We start from the raw sequence: 26,068 nt of genomic DNA, 5'->3' as shown, positions 1-26,068 counted from the left end.
AAAAAAAAAAAAAAAAAAAAAAAGAATTAGGAGTTCTAACAGACGGGAAGCCTGGAGAGTGCACACTGTGATGGCAATGCTGAGGATGGCTGATGTGACCTTAGGCTTATCGATGAAAACACAGCATCCAAGACAAGGGCGTGATGGATATACTATCACAAATCAGACCAAATGCTGACCATTACTGGACCCAGATCTGGGGGCCACAGTTTAAAAAGAACATTGACCTCAACTGAAATCTATACAGAGGAGAATGGTGTTCTGAATGGTGGAGCAACTTGAAACCACAGCATACAAGAAACAGCTGAAGTGGGGCTATTTAACCAGTAGAAGAAGAGATTTTGAAAGTGTATGAACTCATCTTCAAATATTTAAAAGATTATCAAGTGGATGAAGAAATCTTGTTTTTAAGGTCTCAGCAGCTTTAACTAGGATTAGTAGGTAAGATTACAGAGGAGCAGATCTCAGCACTACGTGAGGAAGAATTGTGTAAGTGAATGATTCCAAAACAACTACCTCCTCAACAGCTGACAAACAAGAGCCTGTCAAGCACTGGCCAGATTACTTCTCTCTCAGAAAACAGGAAGGGAATTTACATATCCGATGGGGCAGGCCAAGAAATCTCCCAACTCTAGGAGTCAATGAAATAATGAATGCTTAATACCTAAAACATCTTGGTGACATTCTAAACACTAGTTCAGTAGATGGCATCTTAGATGATTGTATGCCATATTAACCAGATTCAGAACAAAGCTTCAATTATTGGTTTTTGGCAGATAAACAAGCATGAGATTTTGTGTAATTGAAGTACTTATCTCAAGAGGACCTTGTTCCGAAGAACTCTAGGTAGAGTTAAGTTTATTCCCTCTTCCCTTATTGTGCAAGAAAAATATTATCTCACGGCATAGATACGCCATGCCATATCCACATCATTTCTGTATCATTGGTAAACACAGTATAAAATACAGGATGCCCACCAAATTTTAAAACACTCATGAATACATAATAAAGTCTTTATTGATATTGCATTAATAAGTCATATTATCTAAGTTTCCAAACTTTATGGCCACCCTGTATGATCTTCAATAAATGTTCAAAACTAGAGAATGGTATTTCCTTAAAGAATAGTAACAGGCCAGGTGCAGTGGCTCACACCTTAATCAGCAATTTGGGAGGCCAAGGTGGGCAGACTGCTTGAGCCCAGGAGTTGGAGGCCAGCCTGGGCAACATGGCAAAACCCCATCTCTACCAAAAATACAAAAATTATCTGGGTGTGGTGGTGTCCACCTGTGGTCCCAGCTACTTGGGAGGCTAAGGTGGAAGATGGCTTGACCCCTGGGAGGCAGAAGCTGCACTGAACTGAGATCACACTACTGCACTCCAGCTGGGTGACAGAGCCAGACTATGACTCAAAAACAAGCAAAAGCTAGTAACAATACTAACACCTATTGGATTTGCTAATTGTTAAGCATTTATATGATCTCATCTGATTCTCAGAGAAACTTGTAAGTTAGGTACTATTATTATCTCTATTTTAATGATGTGGAAACAGAATGAGACCAGGTGTTAACTGGAGGCAGGCTTTCCAGAGCCTGGCTACTTCACTACTGGGTTTATTCTGTGTCAGACCTAGTATTAAGTACTTTCCATATACTTTCCCTTTTAAGCCTCAATGACCCTACGAGGTGTGTATAGTCATCTCCATTTGACAGGTGAAAAAGCGAGGCTGAGAGGTTAATGGGTTGCAGGCCACACACTTGCAGAAATTCCAGCTTGGCTCTACCTGAGCCTGAGCTCCGTGCTGTTGTCCTGTTACTGCCTCTGGCTAACTGTTGATTTCTTTTGAGAACTGTAATACTGCTTTAACTGCCAGCAAAATAACCTGTACAGGTGCATGATACTAGAAATTAAAAAAAAAAACACTGAAATTTATCTTACAGTATTTATAAAAACTGTTTATAAGCAGTATCAATTCCCTCTTCCCCTGATGCCAAAAAATAAAAAGCAGTTTTCAGAATTTTGACATTCTAGGGGGAAAAAAAACAAAAAAGGAGATCTACATCAACTGAGTAAGCCGTATTATACACTTTAATACAATTTTATTTTCAGTGGTAGGCTTAGAACTGATTCTCACTGAATCATCTAACTGAATAATCTTAGCTAAGACATTATCTCTGCACCTCAATTTCCTTTTTTGGAAAATGGGGATGTAATACAAGCTTCCTTTTATTCCCACATATAAGCTCCAAAACCACCTGTCTTCCTTATGTAACTCAAGGTAAGCAAGGAGTTTAAATTATACTTATAATACATAACTAATTTCTACAGTGGAAAATTCAGTTTTGGCTGTTCTCAAGCTGTATCTAAATACCTTCAATACTTTAAGGTAATATAAAATTTCAGAAAATCAACCACATTTACCCATAGTTAACTGTCATCAGTAAATATAAATATAGGTACTTATACCCATCCCTCACCAAATAAACAGTTCCAAATTTTTTGTCAGCAAAAATTCATGTAAGTAATCTTTTATTAATAATAAATTTAATGTAAAAACTAGCAGTCCTCCATTTATTAGGGAGAGTAAGCTCACATATTAAGTTATTTATCCCAGTAATATGCATTGATAAGAATAAATCTGAGAAACATATAAACTCTGAGATCTTCCTAATATTTTAAGTATTCTCGAAGCAACACAGAACTTAGTAACTGCAAGAGCTGTACTTGCAACTTTGTCAGTTGTTCATGGTCCCATACAGAGTTAGCACAGACTGGCAATGACTCCTGCAGTGTTTGGGAGGTATCTTTGCACAAAATTAGGGCTCTATCAAACTGATGCTGTGAACTAAGAGCATGATGGGAGAACTTGACATTAAAGGCCTTTGAGTGCAATGGACCAGGCTCTAACCTCATGTATGGTACGTAAAACATTTTGCTCATGTGGCAAAATTGACTATATTATTATAGTACATGACTCCTCAGTTAAAAACACTAAAGAGCCTCCTCATTAAATCTTTGCAATGACTCTGTGAGGTGTGTCCAGGCATTTACATTTTTCAGAGGAGGAAAATAAGGCTTAGAAAGTCTAAATTACTAGACTCAGGCCACAGAACTGCAGAGATTCCAACCCAACTCTGCCTGACCCTGAGGCTCACACCACAGAGCATCACACTAAACTGCTTCAGTTAAGCTGTTTGTTTCTTTTGAGAATATTATTACCAACTGTACTCGAAATAGCCCTTACTGGCGAGTGACTCAGCATGTGAGTAGTGGCGACATGGAAATGGTTATCTGACGCCAGCTAGTAGCACTGCTCTAGCTTCCCGTCTTCCCAGTGTCACTGAGACTGGTTGTTTGCTGGAGAGAGCATTGGAATTACAAGGTACATGCTGCTTAGATGTCACACTTGAAAAATTTAAGACTGACTCCCTGGACCTTAGAGTCCTTGAGAGTTTCAGGTTTGCAGGAAACACTCAAAGATAATACTGTTGGTTTGCTTTAGTGGAGCTACAACTTCTGTTCAACAACGAAGTTCTGAAGCTTCATATCTTAGAGAAAATGCAAAACAACAATTGTTAACCATATTTTCCCCAACCTACTATTAGGACATCAATAGTACTGCACTCATGGCAAGCATGTGGCAAAACTGACCACTTTATGCATGAGAGGATGGATACCAAATTCCCCATGATGTGCTTCTTTCCCATTGCATGCCTGTATCAAAACATCTCATGTACCCCATAAATATAAACACCTACTCTGTACCCACAAACATTTTTTAAAAGTTTTTAAAATAAAAAATAAAATACAATTACTTTAGCTTGTGATTTCTCAAAATGAAAAATATCTTATATTCAAGATTACACCAAATGGGAGTTTACATTATAGACTAGGAAGAAAAATACCTTCTTCTTGTTGGCAAAAGTCTCATGGTATTTTTGTGATGCAAATAAAAATCTGTTGGAAGTTCCCAGAGATGAGGTTTCCCTTCAGTGGGATGGAAAACTCCCAGGAAGAGATTAATGGAATCTTGTCTATCAGCATCTACAAAGCAAAATATATATTTCAGAAAATCCATCACTGATGTATATAACTCAAGAGAATATTTTCTTAGGAGGATAGTGATGCAAAAGTAGTATTTATACTACAAATACATACAATTACAAATACTTTATACACACACACATAATCTAAAATACTTTCTAAGATTTTGAGCAGAATTAAAATCTTGCTTCAAAATGTTTTCTCTTTGTTCCATACCTCTCATAAAATATACAGATGATAGTGAACATAAACTGCTTGGTGAATTTGGATACTTAAACATCTTTAAGAACTTGGATAGTAAATACCTTAGATAACAATTTTATTTTATTTTTTTGAGATGGAGTCTCGCTCTTGTCACCCAGGCTGTAGTGCAGTGGTGTGATCTCAGCTCAATAAAACCTCTGCCTCCTGGGTTCAGGCAATTTTCCTGCCTCAGCCTCCCAAGTAGCTGGGATTACAGGCATATACCACCATGCCCAGCTCATTTTGAATTTTTAGTAGAGACAGGGTTTCTCCATGTTGGTCAGGCTGGTCTCGAACTCCTGACCTCAGGTGATCTGCCCACCTTAGCCTCCCAAAGTGCTGGGATTACAGGTGTAAGCCACCGCACCTGGCCAGCAATTTTATTTTTAAAATGAAAATATATCCTCACCGTTTGTTATGTTACCTAAAGTAAATGCATTTTCACTTAATTGAAAAGACAGAGACTTCAGAGACAAATAAAATGACCCAATTTCTATCCACATTCTGTTGCATAACCTTGAACAAGTCAGTTGCATTGTCTCCACTTTTAATCCTTGAAAAGACACTCTCCCTTACTTTAACAGAGACAGTGTTTACAACATATTTTGTTCCTGTCAGCTGTGAGCCTGGCCCATTCTATTTTGTGGTTGAAAATGAAGGCAAAGAAGGCACATGATAACAGCCTCATTCTAACTATTCGTGCATTCCAACATTACCTTTTAAACTGTACTATGAACAAAACTGACTCTATGTATGTTTTACCTCCTCTTCCTTTTCCTAATTATCTTTTGGTAAAAATGATAATATGCACTGAAGTGGTCTCATGAACCACCCTTCCCATTCTACATTCTCTCCCTAGTGTCCTTTGTTCTTGCCCCTCGTTTCCTTCTTTCCATTCTTGTCTCAGAGCCCTCTATATTCAAGTTTGTGGCAGACATCCACAATATAAATAATAACCTCTTTCCAAAAATGAGCATAGGACTAAAAAGATAGCACAGTAGAAATGACTGCATTTGGAACAAGGTAACATTATTATAAAATCAATTTTCTTCCAACAGTTATGGTGAACAAGATACACCTGAAATTAGCAACATTGTTCTCATTGGATTATTTGATAATTACAGCAAAAGTAAATGAGCAAAATATGAAATAAGGTACATCAAACATGTATTTCAGATATTAGGAAGCATTCCATTAAAACAGTACTTACCTTTCAGGCTAAAAGTAACACATAAAAAGGGATGTGTTTATATGTTTACATGCTGAGCACATTTGGGGACTTTCCTTGCACTTGTTGAGAGAAAGCATCAAGCATTAAATAATGCACATATTACTGCCCCAATCTGTATCCTCTTTACATAACACAAAAGTAAACATGCTGCCCTTATAGTAATTAAATTCTTTATGCTTCTCAAATAGGCTTAATAGCACTTAATAGTTCACTCTATGTAGTACCTCAAAATATCTTAATATCATCTAGAGAAGCTTTGCACTTTTCAGCCATGTTTTCAAGGAGTTTCTTTCATCCTTTAACAGCAGCTACCTTTAATTTTTAGCAAGTATGGTAAAATGTAAGATGTGAGAAACATAGCCAAAAAAAGGATATTTTTTCAAAGGATCATAAGAAAGACTTCTTAGAAGTACTCCTGTTGCAACTTAAAATACATCTATGATGTTTATGGGTACTTACTAAGCTTAAGATATAAGGCCAGCCCTAGTGAGCCTGAGGATCTTCTCCTGGCTACTTTTGACTACAAATGAAACAATCACCTCCAACTTCACTAGTTATCAAGTAATGCAACATACCATTTTTCTGGCTGTTAAGTTGGCAAATACATTTCAAAATAGCCACTCCCATACTCTGCTAAGGGAACATTAACTGTCACATCCTCTCTGAAAGGCAATTTGGCAATTTTTTAAGCCTAAAAATTATTTTTACCCTCTGACCTAACAAATTTGCTTCTGAACTTTTCATAAAATCAAAATGTGCAAAAAAGATGTATGTTCAAAGATGTTTACTTAGAAGGACTCTAAATGCACAAAACAAATAACTAAATTACAGTGCTTCTCAAAGAGTATCATAAGTCTACTAAAAATCATGTTGTAGAAGAATATTTAAGGTTATAAAGATTCATTACTTATCTAAAAGAGCAAAAGCAGATTATAAATTGCAGGTATAGCAAAACCAGAAGGAACATGTTCTCCTAAATATACAAGTGGTGATCTCTGGAAGGTAGGGATCATATGATTTATTTCAGAGCCATTCCGTACTTTGTATAATCAACACATATTACTTTAGCAGTTGAAAAAATGGCCAGGCATGGAGGCTCATGCCTGTAATCCCAGCACTTTGGGAGGCTGAGGCAGGCAGATCACCTGAACTCACAAGATTGAGACCAGCCTGGGCAACAAAGGGAGGTCCTGTCTCTACAAATATAATTTAAAAAATATGAGCCGGGCATGGTGGCACACGCCTGTAGTCCCAACTACTTGGAAGCCTGGAAAGAGAAAGAGAAAGGATCACTTGAGCCCAGAAGTTGGAAACCAGCCTGGGCAACATAGGGAGAACCTGTCTCTACAAAAAAAAAAAAAAAAAAAAAAAAAAAAAAAAAAAAAAAAAAAAAAAAAAAAAGATAAAAAAATAAAAAATAAAAAATTAGATGAGTATGGTCCCAGCCACTCAGGAGGCTGAGGTGGGAAAATCACTTAAGTCTGGGAGGTCAAGGCTGCGGTAAGCTGTGACAGCACCACTGCACTCCAACCTGGGTGGCAGGCTAAGACCTTGCTCGAACAAAAACAACAACAAAAACCCTGCAGCCATGCAGATAACAATGGTGGCTGTGGCTGTGTGGACTAGTGTGTCAGCAGCAGGGACAAAACACAAGATATATTTTGGAGGTATAACCAACAAGAGAACAGTAATGAGGAAAAGAAATAATTCAGGGAGAACTCCCAGGTTTTCTGAATTGATCAATGGGTACTGAAGTAGAAAAAAACAAGTGGAGAAACAGACTTAAGACAGAGTCAAGAGTTTCTGTCTCAGAAATGGTAAGTTTGTGATTATTATTAGATATCTGTGGTAGAAAGAAATTTGGCCACCATGACCTTTGCTCCCTAGTGTCATACCATGAATATTTTCTACTATATGGCAAAAGGGGCTTTGCAGATGTAATTAAGGTTACTCATCATCAACTGCAAGAAAGAGAAACCCTGAAATCCTACTGTAATCATATTAATCCTTTAGAGGTTGAAGAGGAAGGCAAAAGGGGAAGGCAGAGATTTGAAGCACAAGACGTATTTGGTGCACTGTGGTAGGCTTTAAAATAGAGCAGGCCAGAAGTCAACAAATGCAGCAGCCTCTAGGAACTGAGAGTGACCCCCAGTCAACTGCCAGCAAGGACATGGGACATCAGTCCTATAGCTTCATGGAATTCTGCCAACAATGAGAATGAGCCAGGAAGCCTCTAGATAAGAGCCCAGGTCAGCTGACATTTTGACTTCATTTTATTGTCATATGACATCATTTTGACTTTAGTCTTGTGAGACCCTAAGCAGAGAATACAGCTCAGTAATGTGTCCACAGACTTCTGATCCTCAGAAACTGTAAGATAGTGGGTATTGTTTTAAATGACTGAGTTAGTAGTAATTTGTCATGGCAATGACGAAAAACTAATTCAATATCCCAGAGGAGATGCTAGGTAGACATTTGGATAAATAAGTCTGGGGTTCATGAGAAGTTAGAGACAAAAATCTGAGCGTCAAATACATGGTGGACAAAAGTTGAATGCGATTTCTCCAGGACAAAAGTGTAAAAGAGAAGAGAAGGGTTTAGAAACAGGGCAGGGGAAGTCAATAGGAGACTGAGACTCTCTGCTATTGAGAGAGATCTCAATATCTCATTGAGAGACCCCAGAATGAGTTTCAAGAAAGAGGAAGTGGTCAACTGTGATGAAAGCTGTTGAAAGGTTGAGTAAGATGGAGTCAGAAGAGTAAACATTAGGTTTGGCAATGCGGGGATTGTTGAGGACCTGGACAAGCACAGCTTCCGTGTCATGGCAGGGCAGTTGCCAAGTGGAGCAGGTGGAGAGAACAGGGTGAAAACAACTCTGTAAAGAGATTTTGCTCACAAGAGCAGAAAAATAGGACCGTAGTTGGAGGGGATGTGGGTTTAGGAATAACTGGATGGAAAATGCTAAGGTGCGCTTTTATGTTAATGGCAACGATGCACGAGAGAGGGAGAAACTGATGACATACAGCAATGAGCATATAATTAGGGAACAAAGAAGGCGTGGGATTCAACGAAAACAGCAGGACTTGGCTTAAGACGGAGCAGGGCCACTACAAGCATTGTAATACAATATAGGGTAGAAACTATGGGTGCAGAAAAGGTCAGCCTCTGAATTTGATGGTAAGAATTAGAGAAAGTTCCCTTCCAATAACTTATTTTCTCACTGAGGCATGAAGCAGGGTCATCGGCTGAGACTGAGGTGTTGTAGGTTCAAGGAGAGAGGACAAGTTATAAAATGGTCATTTTGGAAGGTGGGAGAATGAGCTTACTATGGAAATGTCACAGAATTGTCAGTTGTCCTTTAGAAAACTGTAGTCTGTTTAAACTGAGAGAAGTGAGTTACAACCTTTTCTCTTGCCAAGTTTAACTGCTTTGGTTGCAGGAGAGGTGAAGAGTTGGGCTTTAGCCAGAGTTACCAAGGGTTCATAGGCAGGTGTTAAACAATGAGAACACATGGGCACAGGGAGGGGAACATCACACACTGGGGTCTGTTGGGGGGTGGGGGACTAGGGAGGGAGAGGGACAGTGGTGGGTGAGGAGGTTGGGGAGGGATAACATTGGGAGAAATACCTGATGTTGGTGACAGGGTGATAGAGACAGCAAACCACCATGGCATATGTGTACCTATGCAACAATCCTGCAAGATCTGCACACATACCCCAGAACTTAAAGTACAATAAAAAAAGTTATTAAATAAATAAATAAAGTGTATTTTATTAATGCCTTTTTAAATTTCTCTCTCCTAGTTAGCACTTCAGAACTGATTTTTCTTTTTCTCATTAACAAGTTTATTTTGGCATCATTATTCTAACATCTATTGTACCAGGATAAAACTGTATCAAAGTATATCTGTACTGAGTGATATTTTTACTGTGAAGAATAAAACGTAATATAATGGCGAAAAAAAAAGTGATTAAAACAAAACACTTTTTCAACTGTTTTCTTTCTGCTATTGCCAAATACAGCTTATTCACTCAAAATCTGCTGTTTGAAGGATGACCTTAGAAGGCTATCTCACTATTCTTGATAAATTAAAATGTTCTCAGCATGTTCCCTTTGATGTCCCTCTTTCAGCAGTGAGCAGAAAGGGGAAAAAACTGCTGGTAGTTCTTTAGAGTGCTATCATAATGCCAGATGAAGCCATCTCAGCATCATCTTCTGGGATCACTGTTTCACAGTATGCTTTGAAGTCCTGACCCTGTGATATGGTTTGGATATTTGTCTCTGCTGAACTCTGGTGTTGAAAGCTAACCCACAATGTTGGAGGTGGAGTCTGGTGGGAGTTATGTGGGTTGGTGCAGTCTTTGCAATAGTGAGTGGGTCCTCAAGTGATCTGATTGTTTAAAAGAGTGTGGCACCTCCTTCCCCTCACCCCTTGCCATGTGAGACACCTGCTCTCCCTTCTTCTGCCAGGGTTAAAAGTTCCCTGAGGCCTCCCCAGAAGCCTAGAAGCCTAGAGGAGAGAGATCCAAGATGGCTGATCACTAGCAGCTCGGGATTGTAGCTCCCACTGAAAGCGCAGAGAACGAGAGGACGCCACACTTTCAGATCAATTTTTGTTGCTCACGCACCAGGAGATTCCCAGAGGAGGAGTCCCACGTGTCGCCAGCGCGACTCTTGAAGCCGGGAGGCGGTTTTGCCGCTGGCTTGGTGTGGCGGTTCTCGGTGCAGAGTCAGAAAAGCACCATCGATCTTAAAGCCGCTGTTTTGGCCGGCACAGTGGGTTGCTCAGATTTTAGCGCTGGGAATCAACAAGTTGGACGTCTATTCAGAAACCCAACTATAAAGACGGTAATTATAAAGACCACAGATGGATAAATTTATAACGAAGGGAAGAAACCAGCCTAAAAAGGCTGAGAATACCCAAAATCAGAACGCCTCTCCCTCTACAGGGGATCACAGTTCCTCATCAGCAACAGAAGGCCTGATGGAGAAAGATCTCATCTCCAACAAGGCCTGATGGAGAAAGACTGTGTTCCATTAGCAGAAGCCAGCTTTAAAAAGTGGATGATAAGAAACTTCTGGGAATTAAAAGAACTTGTTCTAACCCAATGCAAAGAAACTAAGAACTTTGAAAAAAGGTTTGACGAAATGTTAACAATAACACACAATTTAGAGAGGAATATAAGTGAATTAATGGAGCTGAAAAACACAGCACAAGAACTTCGCGAAGTATGCACAAGTTTTAACAGCCGAATTGATCAAGCAGAAGAAAAGATATCAGAGGTCGAAGACCAACTTAATGAAATGAAACAAAAAGACAAGATTTAGAGAAAAAAAGGATAAAAAAGAACGAGCAAAGTCTCCAAGAAATATGGGACTATGTGAAAAGACCTAATCTACGTTTGATAGGTGTACCTGAATGTGACGAAGAGAATCAATCCAAGCTGGAAAATACGCTTCAGGATATTATTCAGGAAAACTTTCCCAACCTAGCAAGGCAGGACAATATTCAACTCCAGGTAGTACAGAGAACACCACAAAGATATTCCTCAAGAAGACCAACCTCAAGACACATAATCGCCAGATTCACCAGGGTTGAAATGAAAGAGAAAATACTGAGGGCAGCCAGAGAGAAAGGTCAGGTTACCCACAAAGGGAAGCCCATGAGATTCACAGCAGATCTCTCAGCAGAAACCCTACAAGACAGAAGAGAGTGGGGAGCAATATTCAACATCCTTAAAGAAAAGAACTTTCAACCCAGAATTTTACATCCAGCCAAACTAAGCTTCATAAGCGAAGGAAAAATAAAATCTTTTGTGAACAAGCAAACACTCAGAGATTTCATAACCACCAGGCCTGCTTTACAAGAGCTTCTGAAAGGACCACTACAAATAGAAAGGAACAACCAGTATCAGCCTTTCTAAAAAATACCAAAAAATAAAGAACATCAAGATAATTAAGAAATTGCATCAACTAATGGGCAAAACAGCCAGCTAACATTAAATGACAGTATCAAACTCACATATATTGTTATTAATTCTGAATTTAAATCGACTAAATCCCCCAATCCAAAGACACAGACAGGCAAAAAAAAGCCAAGACCCATTGGTATGCTATATCCAGATCCATCTCACATGCAAGGATACACAAAGACTCAAAACAAAGCGATGGAGAAAAATTTACCAACCAAATGGAGAGCAAAAATAAATAAACAGAAAGTAGGAGTTGCAATTTTTGCTGATAAAATAGACTTCAAAGCAACAAAGATCAAAAGAAGCAAAGAAGGATATTACATAATGATAAAAGGATCAATATAACAAGAAGAGCTAAAGATCCTAAATATATATGAACCCAATACAGGAATACCCAGATATATAAGACTTATAAAGAGACTTGGACTCCCACACAATAATAGTGGGAGACTTCAACATTAATATTTGACAGATCAATGAGACAGAAAGTTAACATCGATATTCAGGACTTGAACTCAGATCCGGAACAAGTAGACTTAATTAACATTTATAGAACTCTCCACTTTAAATACACAAAATATACACTCTTATCAGTACTACATCACACCTATTTACAGGTTTAAATGAAATATTGGTTGGCTGCTTGTTAATTATTTTCTTCCCTCTTTTTTTTTTTTTTTGTTTATGTCTCTATTATTAAACACAATTACAGGCATACCCATTTAGACTGCATTCTAGCCCGGGCAATAAAGCAACACCCCTGTTCTCTCTCCCTCTTCCTCTTTCTTCTTTCCTTCATTCTTTTTTCTTTTTCTTTTTTTTTTTATTCTTTCTCTCTTTCTTCCTCTAAAAAAAAGAAGCCGAGAAGATACTGGCACCATGTTTCCTGTACAGCCTACAAAATCATGAACCAAGTAAACTTCTTTTCTTTATAAAATTACTCAGTCTCAGGCATTTCTTTATGGCAATGCAAAAATGGCCTAACACACCTTGTGATCTTTTCTCTTTAGATCCCTGTTTGAGGACATGATTCCCCTCCATGCATGCATACACACATTCACTACATTTCCATTATGCACACGCATGTGGGTGTATATATTTATGTTAGGCATATATATATATATATATGTACACACACACATACGTATCTACAGCATATCTATTATTAACTGCTGTAGGTTTCTTATCTTTTTTTTATAATAGGATTTAAACTCAACAAGAAAATCCAGGCTTACAAAATTTGAATTTAAAAAAAAATTAGAAAACACTTAACAAGGCCATTAAGGGAATTAAAAGCCCTCCCTAACATGTGAAGAGAGTACTTAGATACCTATGCTTTCCCTGTAAAGCATCCTCAAACTGCCTATGTAACTAGTTATATTAAAAACTAAATGGTACTTCCTAGAGACAAACATGCATGCTAGCACGTGAAGCCTCAAGAACAGTTTTTGAAATGAATCAGAAAAAGGGTCAGGTGAATTGCCTACATAGCATCAATCTGCCCACATAAACCAAGGGTAAAATTCCTAACAACTTAATCTCACTATTCTGGTTGCTTTTGTTTGCTTGTTTTCTGAGAGAGAGAAAGTCTCACTCTGTCACCCAGGCTGGAGTGCAGTGGCATGATCATAGCTCACTGCAGCCTCGAACTCCTAGGCTCAAGGAATCCTCTGCCCTTAGCCTCCCACATAGCTGGGACTACAGGTGTGCACTACCATGCTAGGCTAATTTTTGTATTTGTTGTAGAGATGGGGTCTCACTATGTTGCCCAGGCTGGTCTCAAACTCCTGGGCTCAAGCAATCCTCCTGTCTTGGTCTCCCAAAATGCAGGATTACAAGCGTGAGCCACTGCACCCAGTGGTTTTTTTTTTTTTTTTCCTGTTTCTTAGTGTATCTTCCTGCCTAGCCCAGAGGCATAACATGAGACGACTGATTTAAGTTTTGCAAAGTTGTCTTGAGTGGTTTAAAGAAAATTGTTCTATATTGTCACCATTATATAATACCCATTGTAATTTAAAAATAAGTTGTACACCCCAATGACACCATGCTTCTTAAAATAAAGAAGACTGTTTTAGCCACATTATTCATAAAATCATTCCTTTCATAGTTCCTCTTTCAGTTGTGCATAATTTTGCCTTACCTTTCCATTTGTGCACATTACTTTCTCATGACTATCTTTATCCTTTATATTATTCTTTCTTTTTTAAACATGGACAGCTACACAGTCATTCTGTCTATCCTCTAGTCTTATTAAAAAGCACATTACTTCACCCTTAAGTAACAAGAATGACCCTTATTACAGGGACAATGAAGATAGGAGAGGGCAGAAGAACAGATGGCTTTTTTCATAGTGACATACACTCCGAGGGATATGTCTGTTGGCACGCGACAGACGCAACTGGTAAGGATTCTCCTCTCTGGGTTTTCAGAGGGAGCATGGCCCTGTCAACACTTAGAATTCAGACTCCTAGCCTCCAGAGCTGCAAGACAATACATTTCTATTGTTTTGAGCCACCGGTTTGTGCTGTTTTGACACAGCAGTCCTGGGAAACGAATGTGGATTTCCCTTGTGTGTGTGAGCGGGGGCACATGTGATTTGCTCCTGACCAAAGGGATATGGCAAAGACAACAGGATGTCACTCCCATGATCATCGGTCTTGCTGGCACACTCGGTCTTGCTGGCACACTCATTCTCTTGTAAGCTGTGAAGACGCATGCTGTTATAAGTCCTACAGCCATAAGGCACTGAATTCTGCCAACACGTGAGCTGGGGGTGGTTCCTTCCCAATGGCAGCCTTGAGAGACGCTAAGCAGGGGGCACCCAGTTAAGTTGTGCATAAATGTCTGATACACAGACATTGTGAGATAATGCATGTGTGCTGTTTTAAGCTGCTAAGTTTATAGTCATTTGTTACACAGCACAGAAAACTAACACAGTTGGACAGGAGTGTAAGACCCAGCTTTGCAATCTCTCTGGGCCTAGAAAATGTGGATAGCTGACTCTTACGGATACTGTCCCAGATGCTTCTGAAGCTGCCAGCACTGGGGACTCTTGCAATTCCCTTTTGTCAGGCAGTTTCCTGTAACTCCTTCCTTGGCTTGGTAGGTATCTGGTGTTACCTTAAGAATCCGGTGTTTACCTCCTGGATCTTGCTGCTAGAGTCTCTCTGTCCTTCCAGGAGCCTTACTGGCCAGGACCCAGCCCAACTCCATGCTGGCACCCTCCTCCATGAGGCCCACATCCAGTTACTAGTCAACACTCAAGTACACTTTGGCCCACCCAACTGGAGGAGTACAGACAGTTCCCAACGTGGCACACTCTCCTCAGCCTATCCCTCCGCTTCAGATTTGCTGTGCAACAGCCGAGGGTCTACACTCTGGGTCTCTTCAACAGCAGGATACTATGTCAAGCTCACCCAGAGTCCTGTTGAAGCCCACTATATTTTCACTGAGGGTGGTTGTTACTGCAGGCATAGTTCACTCCCAAGGACCTCTTTATCAATCTTCTTCTCCACATTCTGTAAACTTTTCTATCCTTAATCTAATACAAGGGCTGAAGACTCATGAAATCAACCACTGAGCACTTCCTTCATAAATTCTGTGCATGGGGGTTTGTTTCACAATCACTTTGGTCTGTGATACCCATTGTATTGGCAATTCCATCAGAATGGAGGCAGGAAAGTACCATTTTATCACCCTGTTCCATGTAGTATTCACAAGTCATAAAACAGTAGAATTTAATGAGTATAATTTAGTGCTAATATCACAATTCATTTCTAGCTGACATTTAAAAAAATTCAGCGATATTTACACTGTTAGACAATTGTCGAGACTTTGAACCCTATTTAAAAAAATGACTCAACACCCTCAAGAAATTGTATCTATATACTGCAAGCAGAAAAATAGAAAGAGACAGAAGCCAAGGACTTAAACTGTGTTGCATTATATAAAAACTGTAATTATGGGTGCCAAAATGCAAAAGCGTCCTATTTAAAATACAAATGTTTATTCATTCATTTACTGAACAAATATTTACTGAGCACCTTCTAAGTGACAGACTGTTTTATTTAAACTTTAAAAATATTTAATTTTAATTTTACTTAGCCACATAGCTTTTAGAAATGTATAAAAAATGCACTTCAGAGTAAGTCTTAAAAATACCTATTACTTCAGAATTACCTGAAAAGGCATTGCTGTAATATCTAGACAGGGTTTGCATAATGTCTTTTGAGTGCTGGGTCCATGGTGCTATCTTTCTGTAGGTTTTCACGCGATGAACAAGTTGAGAACCACCATACTGAAGGGATAAGGTATCGCCATGATCTTCATAGAGTTCCTCAAATAACCTAAAAAAAAAAGAAAAACTCACTTTAAAGAATTTTACCAAAATCAAAGCACAAGTTATTTACTTAGCCAAATTCCAAACAAATCTTACATTTTAAACATTCTTCTGAGCCTTTCCTTTCAAGTTAGACTCTTTAACATCTTGAAAATAAATGCAAATGCTAATATAGTTTTGAGTGATACTCCAATAAACACCAAAACCACAGAAAACACTAAAACGGAAGCAGGGACACCAAAAACATAACCCACCAAAGCCAGACCAGGCTGTTTCTAACCATATTTAAAGACTCCAAACTTTCTGTAGCCTGCCAGAGCAATTCACCTCACGTGACAGAATGTACTGTGCTCTATGAATTGCCTCTGAAAAAAGAATATGCTCCTGTCACAGTGTCTTAGTCCATTCGAGCTGCTACAACAAGACACCATAAACTGGGTGGCTTATAAACAGCAAACATTTATTTCTCACATTTCTGGAGGCTGGGAAGCACAAGATCAAGAAGCTGGTAGATGTGGTGTCTGGTGAGGGCCCATTTCCTAGATCACAGATGGCATTCTCATTGTGTCCTCACATGATGGAAGGGGCTAGCTAGCTTTCTTCAGTCTTTTATAATAAGGACACTAGTCCCAATCATGAGGGTTCCTCTCAGCTCCACTCATTTTTCAAAGGTCACATGTCCTAATACTACCCCTTTGGGGGTTAGGATTTCAACATATGAACTTAGGGAAGACACAAAGATTCAAATCACAGCAGACTAACAAATCATATTCTTTCTTAGATATGTACTTTTGAAACTTGTGTTTCTTCAAGTGCCTGTTAATACTTCCAGTGCAGTGATATCTGTTGGTCTGGCCATTTGTTAATCTGATTACTTTCCTGAGCTGAGCCTTTGTGACAATTTCTGATGACCAGTACCAGCTATCATTAACTATATTTTCAAAAAATTATACTTCATGGACTGCCACAGATCCAAAAGACAGTGAAGAAATAGTAATCCTTAATGAAGAATCAATCTTTTAAACATCTCAGATTTTTAGTATGTAGGAAGACACAGTACTTTAAAAAAAAAAAATGCCATATGGATTTGTTTTTTTAAAAAAAACACCCACTAGTTTGTCTAAGTACTTTGGATTTATCTAAAGAATGTGGTGTTTATTCATAATTAACACAAGCAAAAACAACAACAAAAGAAAAACCCAAAGCCCAAACCATGGCAAGAATACATAAGTCTTTAATAGAAATATTTATTCTAAGACACCAAGAACATACACTAGGGAAAGGACACCCTCTTCAACAAATGGGTGCTGGGAAAATTGGATATTCAAATGCAGAAGAATGAAATTGGTCCCCCATCTCTCATCGAGTACAAAAATCAACTCAAGATAGATCAAGACTTAAACATAAGATCAAAAACTATAAAACTGGTAGAAGAAAACATAAGAAAAACAGAATTAGTTTGAATAATGTTTTCTAGCAACATAATTTTTGAGAAGCTAAAAGTAGAAACATATTCATAAAAAAAATCTTATTATTAACCAGATTTGCCTTCTGTCATTACCAGCATTCAAACAGCAAAACATAAGGCTTACCTAACTGCATCTGTATCAAACTGTAGATTAGGTTTGTCAATCAATCCCAATGAATACAGCTGATAGGCCAGAGCACATTTTCCCACCATAAACTGTGCTGTGTTGGTGCGATCTAAACAGTCTACACAGTTGGTTCGAAGGATGCCAGTCTAAAGAGAAATACCTTAAGAGTTTCAATCATTATTTCATAACCAAAGAACTTCCATACTACTTTAGATTTCTTTTCTTTAAGAAGCAAAAAAAAGAAGAAAAGAAACGAAAAAGTCTGTGGGCAGGTGTTATTCCTGAACAAATATTATTCAGTTTTACGTAAAGTCAAAAAAATGAAGACTTTTTTTTTTTTTTTTTTGAGATGGAGTCTCACTCTGTCACCCAGGCTGGAGTGCAGTGGCGAGGTCTCGGCTCACTGCTTCCTGGTTCAAGCGATTCTCCTCTCAGCCTCCCAAGTAGCTGGGATTACAGGTGCCCACCACCATGCCTGGCTAATTTTTTGTATTTTTAGGACAGATGGGGTTTCACTGTGTTAGCCAGGATGGTCTCAATCTCCTGACCTTATGATCTGCTCGCCTCAGCCTCCCAAAGTGCTGGGATTACAGGCATGAGCCATCACGCCTGGCCTGAAGAACATTTTTAAAGTTGCATAAGGTTATACATGCTGATGTAACAGTATCATTAAATATTCTGGTCTATATTTGAATTTACTTTGTTAGTTTAACAAAATAAAACAAATAACTAACAATTTCCACATGTATCAAATAGCAAAATATGTGCTTTTTTCTGACATATCTCCTTTATTATACAACCCAAATATTCAGTGGTTAGGGCCATATCAGTCTTAAAGCATAGTTAACATATATAGTATATACACTTGGCTTCTTTTTTAAAGTCACTCTACTTTATTCTCATCATGCTCCTGTTTGTGTTTCTATTTCCAGTAATCAAATTTTCACATATAGAAAAAATTCATAGGCCATATTATTTCAGCTACACATTTTTCTTTTCTTCTTTTTTTTTTTTTCTTTAGATGGAATGTCACTCTGCCACCCAGGCTGGAGTGCAGTGGCGTGATCTCTGCTCACTGCAACCTCTGCCTCCTGGGTTCAAGCAATTCTCCTGCCTCAGCCTCCCACATAGCTAGAACTACAGGCACATGTCACCACACCTGGCTAATTTCTCTGTATTTTTAGTAGAGATGGAGTTTCACTGTGTTAGCCAGGATGGTCTCAATTTCCTGACCTCGTGATCCACTTGCCTCGGCCTCCCAAAGTGCTGGGATTACAGGCATGAGCAACCGCGCCTGGCCAGCTACACATTTTTCATAAGCATTAAAGACTAGAAGTAAGGCTTTTAACAACATTCTCAAATAATAATTCTGCATTAAATAAGATATAGGTCTCTCCATGATTGCTTGCAGAAAACATACAGTACACAATGGATACAGATATATTCACTATGAATATAATATTGTGTATACCTGCAGGCGACCAGTGGGAATCACACATCCTCCTAGTTCATTCCACCTGTATTGAAAAATAAACATTTTTTAAAAAGTTAATGACAGAATATTTATTTTTGGTACCAGCTCCTTGTTAAGAATCATAGAATCAAAATAATAGAGCTGAAGGCTCCTGAAAAATCAGCTGATCCTGCCCACTCTCATTCTTTCAGGTAAGTAAACATGCAAATGACTGAGACAAACTGCTTACCACACTCTCCTCAAAGAGTCCAGGAAAGGGGCAATTTAATTTGCCCAAGTGCCCACTGTGGCATTTTGTTACCTATGCTCAACCAAAATCTCCCTTGCTTTCATTCAAATGCACTTCTTATTTGGTCTCCATACACATGAATAATAATCGTAGGGCGGAGTACAAGGGGGTGGGGCAATCTCGGCTCACCACAACCTCGGCCTCCCAGGTTCAAGCAATTCTCCTGCCTCAGCCTCCTGAGTAGCTGGGATTACAGGCACCATGCCCAGCTAATTTTTGTATTTTTAGTAGAGACAAGGTTTCACCATGTTGGCCAGGATGGTCTCGACCTCTTGACTCATTATCCACCCACCTCGGCCTCCCAAAGTGCTGGGGTTACAGGCGTGAGCCACCGCATCCAGCTCGTAGGAATCTTTCTAATAAAATCTTCCAAGCCTTAGCCTTCCCAGCTCAACATTAGGATTCTCCACCTCCTCCAGCTTTTATTCATGGAGGCTTTGTTATATTTCTTCAGTTGGTTTTACAGGTTTCTTTTTAGAGACTACTTATTTTCTCCATGTGCAATGAATACATAGGAATATGTTTTGTTATGAAATACTATAGATAATGTTAATATTTTAATTATTTAAAAGAAGGTGCTGTACAGAAAAGAATTAACCGAACAGTCCTAACTGCTATCCTTAGAAAGTCCTGCTTATAAGGTTGGAGCTTGGTCAATGTCTGGGAACTTAAATTTCAGGAGGGTTTCCATCATTCCCAGAACTGATAAGAGTGGCTCACTGTGCTGAAATGGTTTGTATAAATAATACGGTTTTTCCTGAACCCTTTTTTCCCTCTGGAAGTCAGGAATTTTGGTATATGACAGGCAGAGGCTGCCTATGTGACCAGCCTCCAGTAAAAAACAGAGTCTCCAACACGCTTCCTTGACTGGCAACATTTCACCCATGCTTCACAACCTGTTTCTTGGGAGAATTAAGTGTGTTCTCTGTGACACCACTAGGGAGAAGACTCTGGAAGCTTGTTTTTCCCCTTTTAATTTCACTTTATATCCTTTCACCACAATAAATTATAGCCAGAATCCAACAACAGGCTGGTCCTTTCAGTTCTCCTAGTGAATCACTGAATCTGGGAGTGGTCTTAGGGAACCCCTGTCATGGGTACCCTAAAATTCAAACAATTAGCAAGTGCAAACAATGCAAACTATAACAAAAGGATTACTTCCAAAGACATATACACATATACAATATAGTTGGTTGTTTTTTGTTGTCTTATCATTGTAGTTAACTACATTAACTGAAAATAAAATGCCAGAAATACATAATATTGGTTTCTTAAAAGAAAAAGCATAAATCCTTGCTCTGAAGAAGCTCCCAAAATAGTAATGAAAGATTTGTGAGCAAATAACTATAATACAATAAGTACTATTTTCACAAAATTGTTAGTACCAAATCTATAAGAAAAATGTTGCTATTTCAATAGTGAAAAATAGAGTGAACTGTTGAAAATTTTACTTACAGAAATATTTTATGTAACATTTGTTTTATGAAGCAAGAGATAAAGATCCCATGGCTTCCATCTCAAGGTATGTAAGTAATCACCAAAAGAATTCCCACGTCCCAGTGAACATACAGTACACAGTCATGTGAGCAGTTTGCCTCCCCCTAGGACTAAATTAATCTAATTTCCAAGCAGTACTAACTGCTCATATTTAGAATACCCACAAGAGCAAAAATCATGGCTTATTGTAAGTTTTAAAATAGCATACATACTTTTCATCTGGCCGCAAAATGCTGCAGTAAGAATCAGGGCGGTTTACAAAGAAACCTGTTTTCTTCACCACACTTTCTGCAATCACATTCAGTCGATCAAGAACATTACACAGCTTGCTGAGGAGAGAAGGAAGAATGAGAAAAGTGAGAAGAAGACAAGTTTTAATACATATTTATCCTTATATCTAAAACCAGTAAAGTCTATACGAATAATATTTAGGGATATAATTTTTAAAATCTCTTGGCTGGTACTTGATAGGAACATGTGACAATGTCTAGAATATAATGTATACTTGGTAACCAGCAACATTTTATGTGCAAGAGACACAAAAGACCTGTAACTTAATATCAAATATTGGTGATCCTTAATCTTGGTATATAACATCCCTGTATGAGCTTTCTCCAAAGACTTTCACTCCTCAAGAGCTGTCAAGTCAATACACATTCATAAAATGGCTGTGAAAAGAGCACCATGCACAGTGCAGCTGGCAGTGGGAAAAGAAAGGAAAATAATATGAATGGCAACCGGGCACAGTGGCTCACCCCTGTAATCCCAGCACTTTCAGAGGCCGACGAGGGTGGATCACTTTAGGTCAGGAGTTTGAGACCACCCTGGCCAACATGGTGAAACCCCATCTCCACGAAAAGCACAACATTAGCTAGGCATGGTGGTGCATGACTGTAGTCCCAGCTACTTGGGAGGCTGAGGCCGGAGAATCGCTTGAACCCGGGAGGCAGAGTCTGCGGTAAGCTGAGATCGCACCACTGCACTCCAGCCTGGGCAACAGAGCGAGACTCTGTTTAAATAGTAATAATAATAAATACAAACGGCAACTACTTGTACCAAACTTATACTCAGGAAAGTGTGCGTGCATGCGTGCGTGCATGCGTGCATGCGTGTGTGTGTGTGTGTTTATCTAACTGTATAAAATCATTTAGAAAAAAGTACAATGAGTTAGGTACAAAACAATACAGTAACATTTTAAAAAATGAGAATGTAAGCAAACCTAGAGCTTGTATGATGTGTAGTAAGTGAACAAAAGTACAAGATTTAACAAAGGTAAGTTCCTTAGAAGAGATGAGTTTTGAATCAGATGTTGAAATATAAAAGAGAGGTGGGAAAATATCCTAGGGAGGGTGAAGAATAGGAATGGAATGGAGGCTTAGGGATAGGACTTTGGCTGCTACATTTGTGGCAGAGCATGAAGATTGGGTTTTCTGGAACAGAACAGCCCTTGGGATAAATAAAAAGTGATTGCATTCTGAAGCCAAACAGATGATGAGGTTTTAACGTTACACTAAGGAATTTGGATCTACTATATACAATCAGGAATGATCACAGGTTCATCCACGAGTGATATCTGAGAAAGTTTTTAATAGTGAGACAGAATGATATAGAAAAAAGTGAAACTAATGCCTTTAAGGAACATTCATAGAGATGTTCTGAAATGACTAGATATTTCAAACAATTTGCAAATGGTATATATGATAGTCAAAAAAAAAAAACTTTGGTGAGTTTATTGATGTACTCAAAACAGCCCCTCAACAGGTTCATGAAGGAAATTAAAAGGGTAACATTTACTTTACCACAGAGGTCAGCTTCCTGTTATTTGTCATTATAAGAAAAGGAAATGATCACAGCCAGACAGATGAGTATCATTCACCTTTTGGTATACTTGGCCATGTCCCAAGGAATATAAACAATAGTGTGCTCAGGAGGCAAAAACTGGTTGAGATAGGTCACAGCAGCAACAAGTTCTTCACTCAGAATTCTTTCATGCTTTCTTTTTTCTCGTTCCTTTATCAAAAATTAAACATTTTCAGTGTTCTAATTCCCTTAAATTAGAGGAACAGACTCAACATGTTTACTTGGACAAAAAACCCAAGTCTTAAATATACTAAAATGAAATCTAGCTACAATAATCAGAAATAAAAACACAAAGAAATAAATGCTCCATTTGATTAAAGTGAACAGATAATGGGCTTTAAAGAGTCAAGGAGATCAGATTTCTTCCTGGTACCCTCCCTGCACCCTGAGAAGCCCAGCTCGCCCCACATAGGCCCTGGCTCACACACTCCACACCCCACTCTGGCAGAGGAGACCCTTCCCAAGGACCAGAAGAAGGGAGCCTCTAACTTCAGCCAGCTAGAGGCCAGAAAGACATCAACTGGTCTGAATGAACAATTCCTAAACTAGCACACAGGGAGCAGTTTCGAGCCTTCAGAGGACTTTAGAAATTAGACCGGCAAATACTCTGTGAGATAACCAAAATAGGCATTTTTTTTTTCTTTTTACACTGTGGTTGAATAAATTGAGGTTGAGAGGTATTCATGGAAACCTTGCCTTCTGCCTCCTTGCCTGGCACATCTCTTTAGTTAGATATTGCACTGTCTCTCACTCAAGAGAAGCTAGTACTTTATTGTACAGTTCTGTGGTTGGAATGCTAGCTCTGCCACTCACTAGTTATGTGGGCTTGGGCAATGTTCTCAATTTCCCTTGGCTTCCATTTTTCATCTATAAAATGGGGTAACAACAGTGTTTTCCTTAGGGCATCAATGCGAGGCTTAAATGAGATGGAGCATGGTGAATTTTGTTTTGTTTTTTAATACTTTAAGTTCTGGGATACATGTACAGAACATTCAGGTTTGTTACATACGTATACACATCTCATGGTGGTTTTCTGCACCCATCAACCTCTCATCTACATTAGGTATTTGTCCTAATGCTATCCCTTCCCTGACCCCCCAGCCCCCAACAGGCCCTGGTGTGTGATGTTCTCCTCCCTGTGTCCACGTGTTCTCATTGTTCAACTCCCACTAAAGAGTGAGAACATGCAGTGTTTGGTTTTCTGTTCCTGTGTTAGCTTGCTGAGAATGATGGTTTCCAGTTTCATCCATGTCCCTGCAAAGGACATGAACTCATCTGTTTTTATGGCTACATAACATTCCATGGTGTATATGTGCCACATTTTCTTTATCCAGTCTATCCTTGATAGGCATTTGGGTTGGTTCCAAGTCTTTGCTATTGTGGACAGTGCTGCAATAAACATATGTGTGCATGTGTCTTCATAGTAGAATGACTTATAATCCTTTCAGTATATGCCCAGTAATGGGATTGCTGGGTCAAATGGTATTTCTAGTTCTAGATCCATGAGGAATCGCCACACTGTCTTCTACAATGGTTGAACTAATTTATACTCTCCAATAGTGTAAAAGCGTTCCTATTTCTCCATATCCTCTCCAGCATCTGCTGTGTCCTGATTTTTTAATGATTGCCACTCTAACTGGCATAAGATGGTATCTCATTGTGGTTTTGATTTGCATGTCTCTAATGACCAGTGATGATGAGCTTTTTTACGTATGTTTCTTGGCCGCATAAATGTCTTCTTTTGAGAAGTGTCTGTTCTTTTCTTTCAGTCACTTTTTGATAGGGTTGTTTTTTTCTTATAAATTTGTTTAAGTTCTTTGCAGATTCTGGATATTGGCCCTTTGTCAGCTGTATAGACTATAAAAATTTTCTCCCATTCTGTAGGTTGCCTGTTCACTCTGAAGATTGTTCCTTTTGCTGTGCAGAGGCTCTTTACTTTAATTAGATCCCATTTGTCAACTGTGGCTTTTGTTGCCATTGCTTTTGGTGAATTTGGTCATGAAGTCTTTGCCCATGCCTATGTCCTGAATGGTTTTGCCTAGGTTTTCTTCTAGGGTTTTTATGGTTTTAAGTCTGTAATCCATCATGAGTTAATTTTTGTATACGGAGTAAGGAGGGGGTCCAGTTTCAGTTTTCTGCATATGGCTAGCCAGTTTTCCCAACACCATTTATTAAATACGGAATCCTTTCCCCATTGCTTGTTTTTGTCAGGTTTCTCAAAGATCAGATGGTTATAGATGTGTGGCATTATATCTGAGGCCCCTGTTATGCCATTGGTCTATATATCTGTTTTGGTACCAGTAACATGCTGTTTCAGTTACTGTGGCCTTGTAGTATAGTTTGAAGTCAGGTAGCGTGATGCCTCCAGCTTTCTTCTTTTGCTTAGGTTTGACTTGGCTATACAGGCTCTTTTTTGGTTCCATATGAAATTTAAAGTTGTTTTTTCCAATTCTGTAAGGAAAGCCAATGATAGCCTGATGGGGATAGCATTGAATCTATAAATTACTTTGGGCAGTATGTCCATTTTCATAATATTGATTCTTTGTATCCATGAGCATAGAATGCTTTTCCATTTGTTTGTGTCCTCTCTTATTTCCTTGAGCAGTGGTTTATAGTTCTCCTTAAAAAGGTCCAGCCAGGCGCGGTGGCTCACGCCTGTAATCCAAGCCCTTTGGAGGCTAAGGCGGGTGGATCACCTGAGGTCGGGAGTTCAAGACCAGCCTGACCAACATGATGAAACCCCGTCTTTAAAAAAAAAAGAGGTCCTTCACGTCCCTTGTAATTTGTATTCCTAAATATTTTATTCTCTTCATAACAATTGTGAATAAGAGTTCACTCATGATTTGGCTGTCTGTCTACTATTGGTGTATAGGAATACTTGTGATTTTTGCACATTGATTTTTGTATCCTGAGATTTTCCCGAAGTTGCTTATAAGCTTAAGGAGCTTCTGGGCTGAGGCAATGGGGTTTTCTAAATATACAATCATGTCATCTGCAGAGATCATTTGACTTCCTCTCTTCCTATTTGAATATCCTTTATTTCTTTCTCTTGCCTGATTGCTCTGGCCAGAACTTCCAGTGCTATGTTGATAGAAATGGTGAGAGATGGTATCCTTGTCTTGTGCTGGTTTTCAAAGAAAATGCTTCCAGCTTTTGCACATTCAGTATAATATTGACTGGAGTTTGTTATAAATAGTTTTTATTATTTTGAGATACGTTCCATCATGAAAGGGTGTTGAATTTTATCAAAGGCCTTTTCTGCATCTATTGAGATAATCATGTGGTTTTTGTCACTGGTTCTGTTTATGTGATGGATTACGTTTATTGATTTGCGTCTGTTGAACCCGCCTGCATCCCAGGGATTAAGCTGACTTGATTGCCATGGAAGACCAAACAAATTCAAAAGCTAGCAGAAGACAAGAAATAACTAAGATCAGAGCAGAACTAAATGAGATAGACACAAAAGAACGCTTCAAAAAAAAAAAAAAAATCAATGAATCCAGAAGCTGGTTTTTTGAAAAGAT

General features: G+C 38.8%; 1 protein-coding gene across 5 annotated transcripts in view; it reads right to left on the bottom strand.

Annotated features, from left to right (window-relative positions):
• Nucleotides 1–26,068, bottom strand: part of FIG4 (FIG4 phosphoinositide 5-phosphatase) — a 134,766-nt gene that overhangs the window by 44,032 nt on the left and 64,666 nt on the right. For all 5 annotated transcript variants that reach the window (XR_001816099.2, XM_017497419.2, XM_037727440.1 and 2 more), the window contains 6 exons: nt 22,561–22,694; nt 20,897–21,013; nt 18,896–18,941; nt 17,422–17,570; nt 15,670–15,836; nt 3,906–4,044 (listed from right to left, as the gene is read on the bottom strand). Coding sequence is in view for 4 of the 5 variants with exons in the window: in XM_017497419.2 (XP_017352908.1) it covers nt 3,906–4,044; nt 15,670–15,836; nt 17,422–17,570; nt 18,896–18,941; nt 20,897–21,013; nt 22,561–22,694 (752 nt within the window). In the remaining variant the exon portion in view is untranslated. The remainder of the gene's footprint in view (nt 1–3,905; nt 4,045–15,669; nt 15,837–17,421; nt 17,571–18,895; nt 18,942–20,896; nt 21,014–22,560; nt 22,695–26,068) is intronic.

Source organism: Cebus imitator, unplaced genomic scaffold, assembly GCF_001604975.1.
Source record: "Cebus imitator isolate Cc_AM_T3 unplaced genomic scaffold, Cebus_imitator-1.0 Scaffold231, whole genome shotgun sequence".
Classification (NCBI taxonomy): Eukaryota; Metazoa; Chordata; class Mammalia; order Primates; family Cebidae; genus Cebus; species Cebus imitator.
Note: the sequence above shows the minus strand (reverse complement) of the source record. Positions and strands in the feature narration are given on the sequence as shown.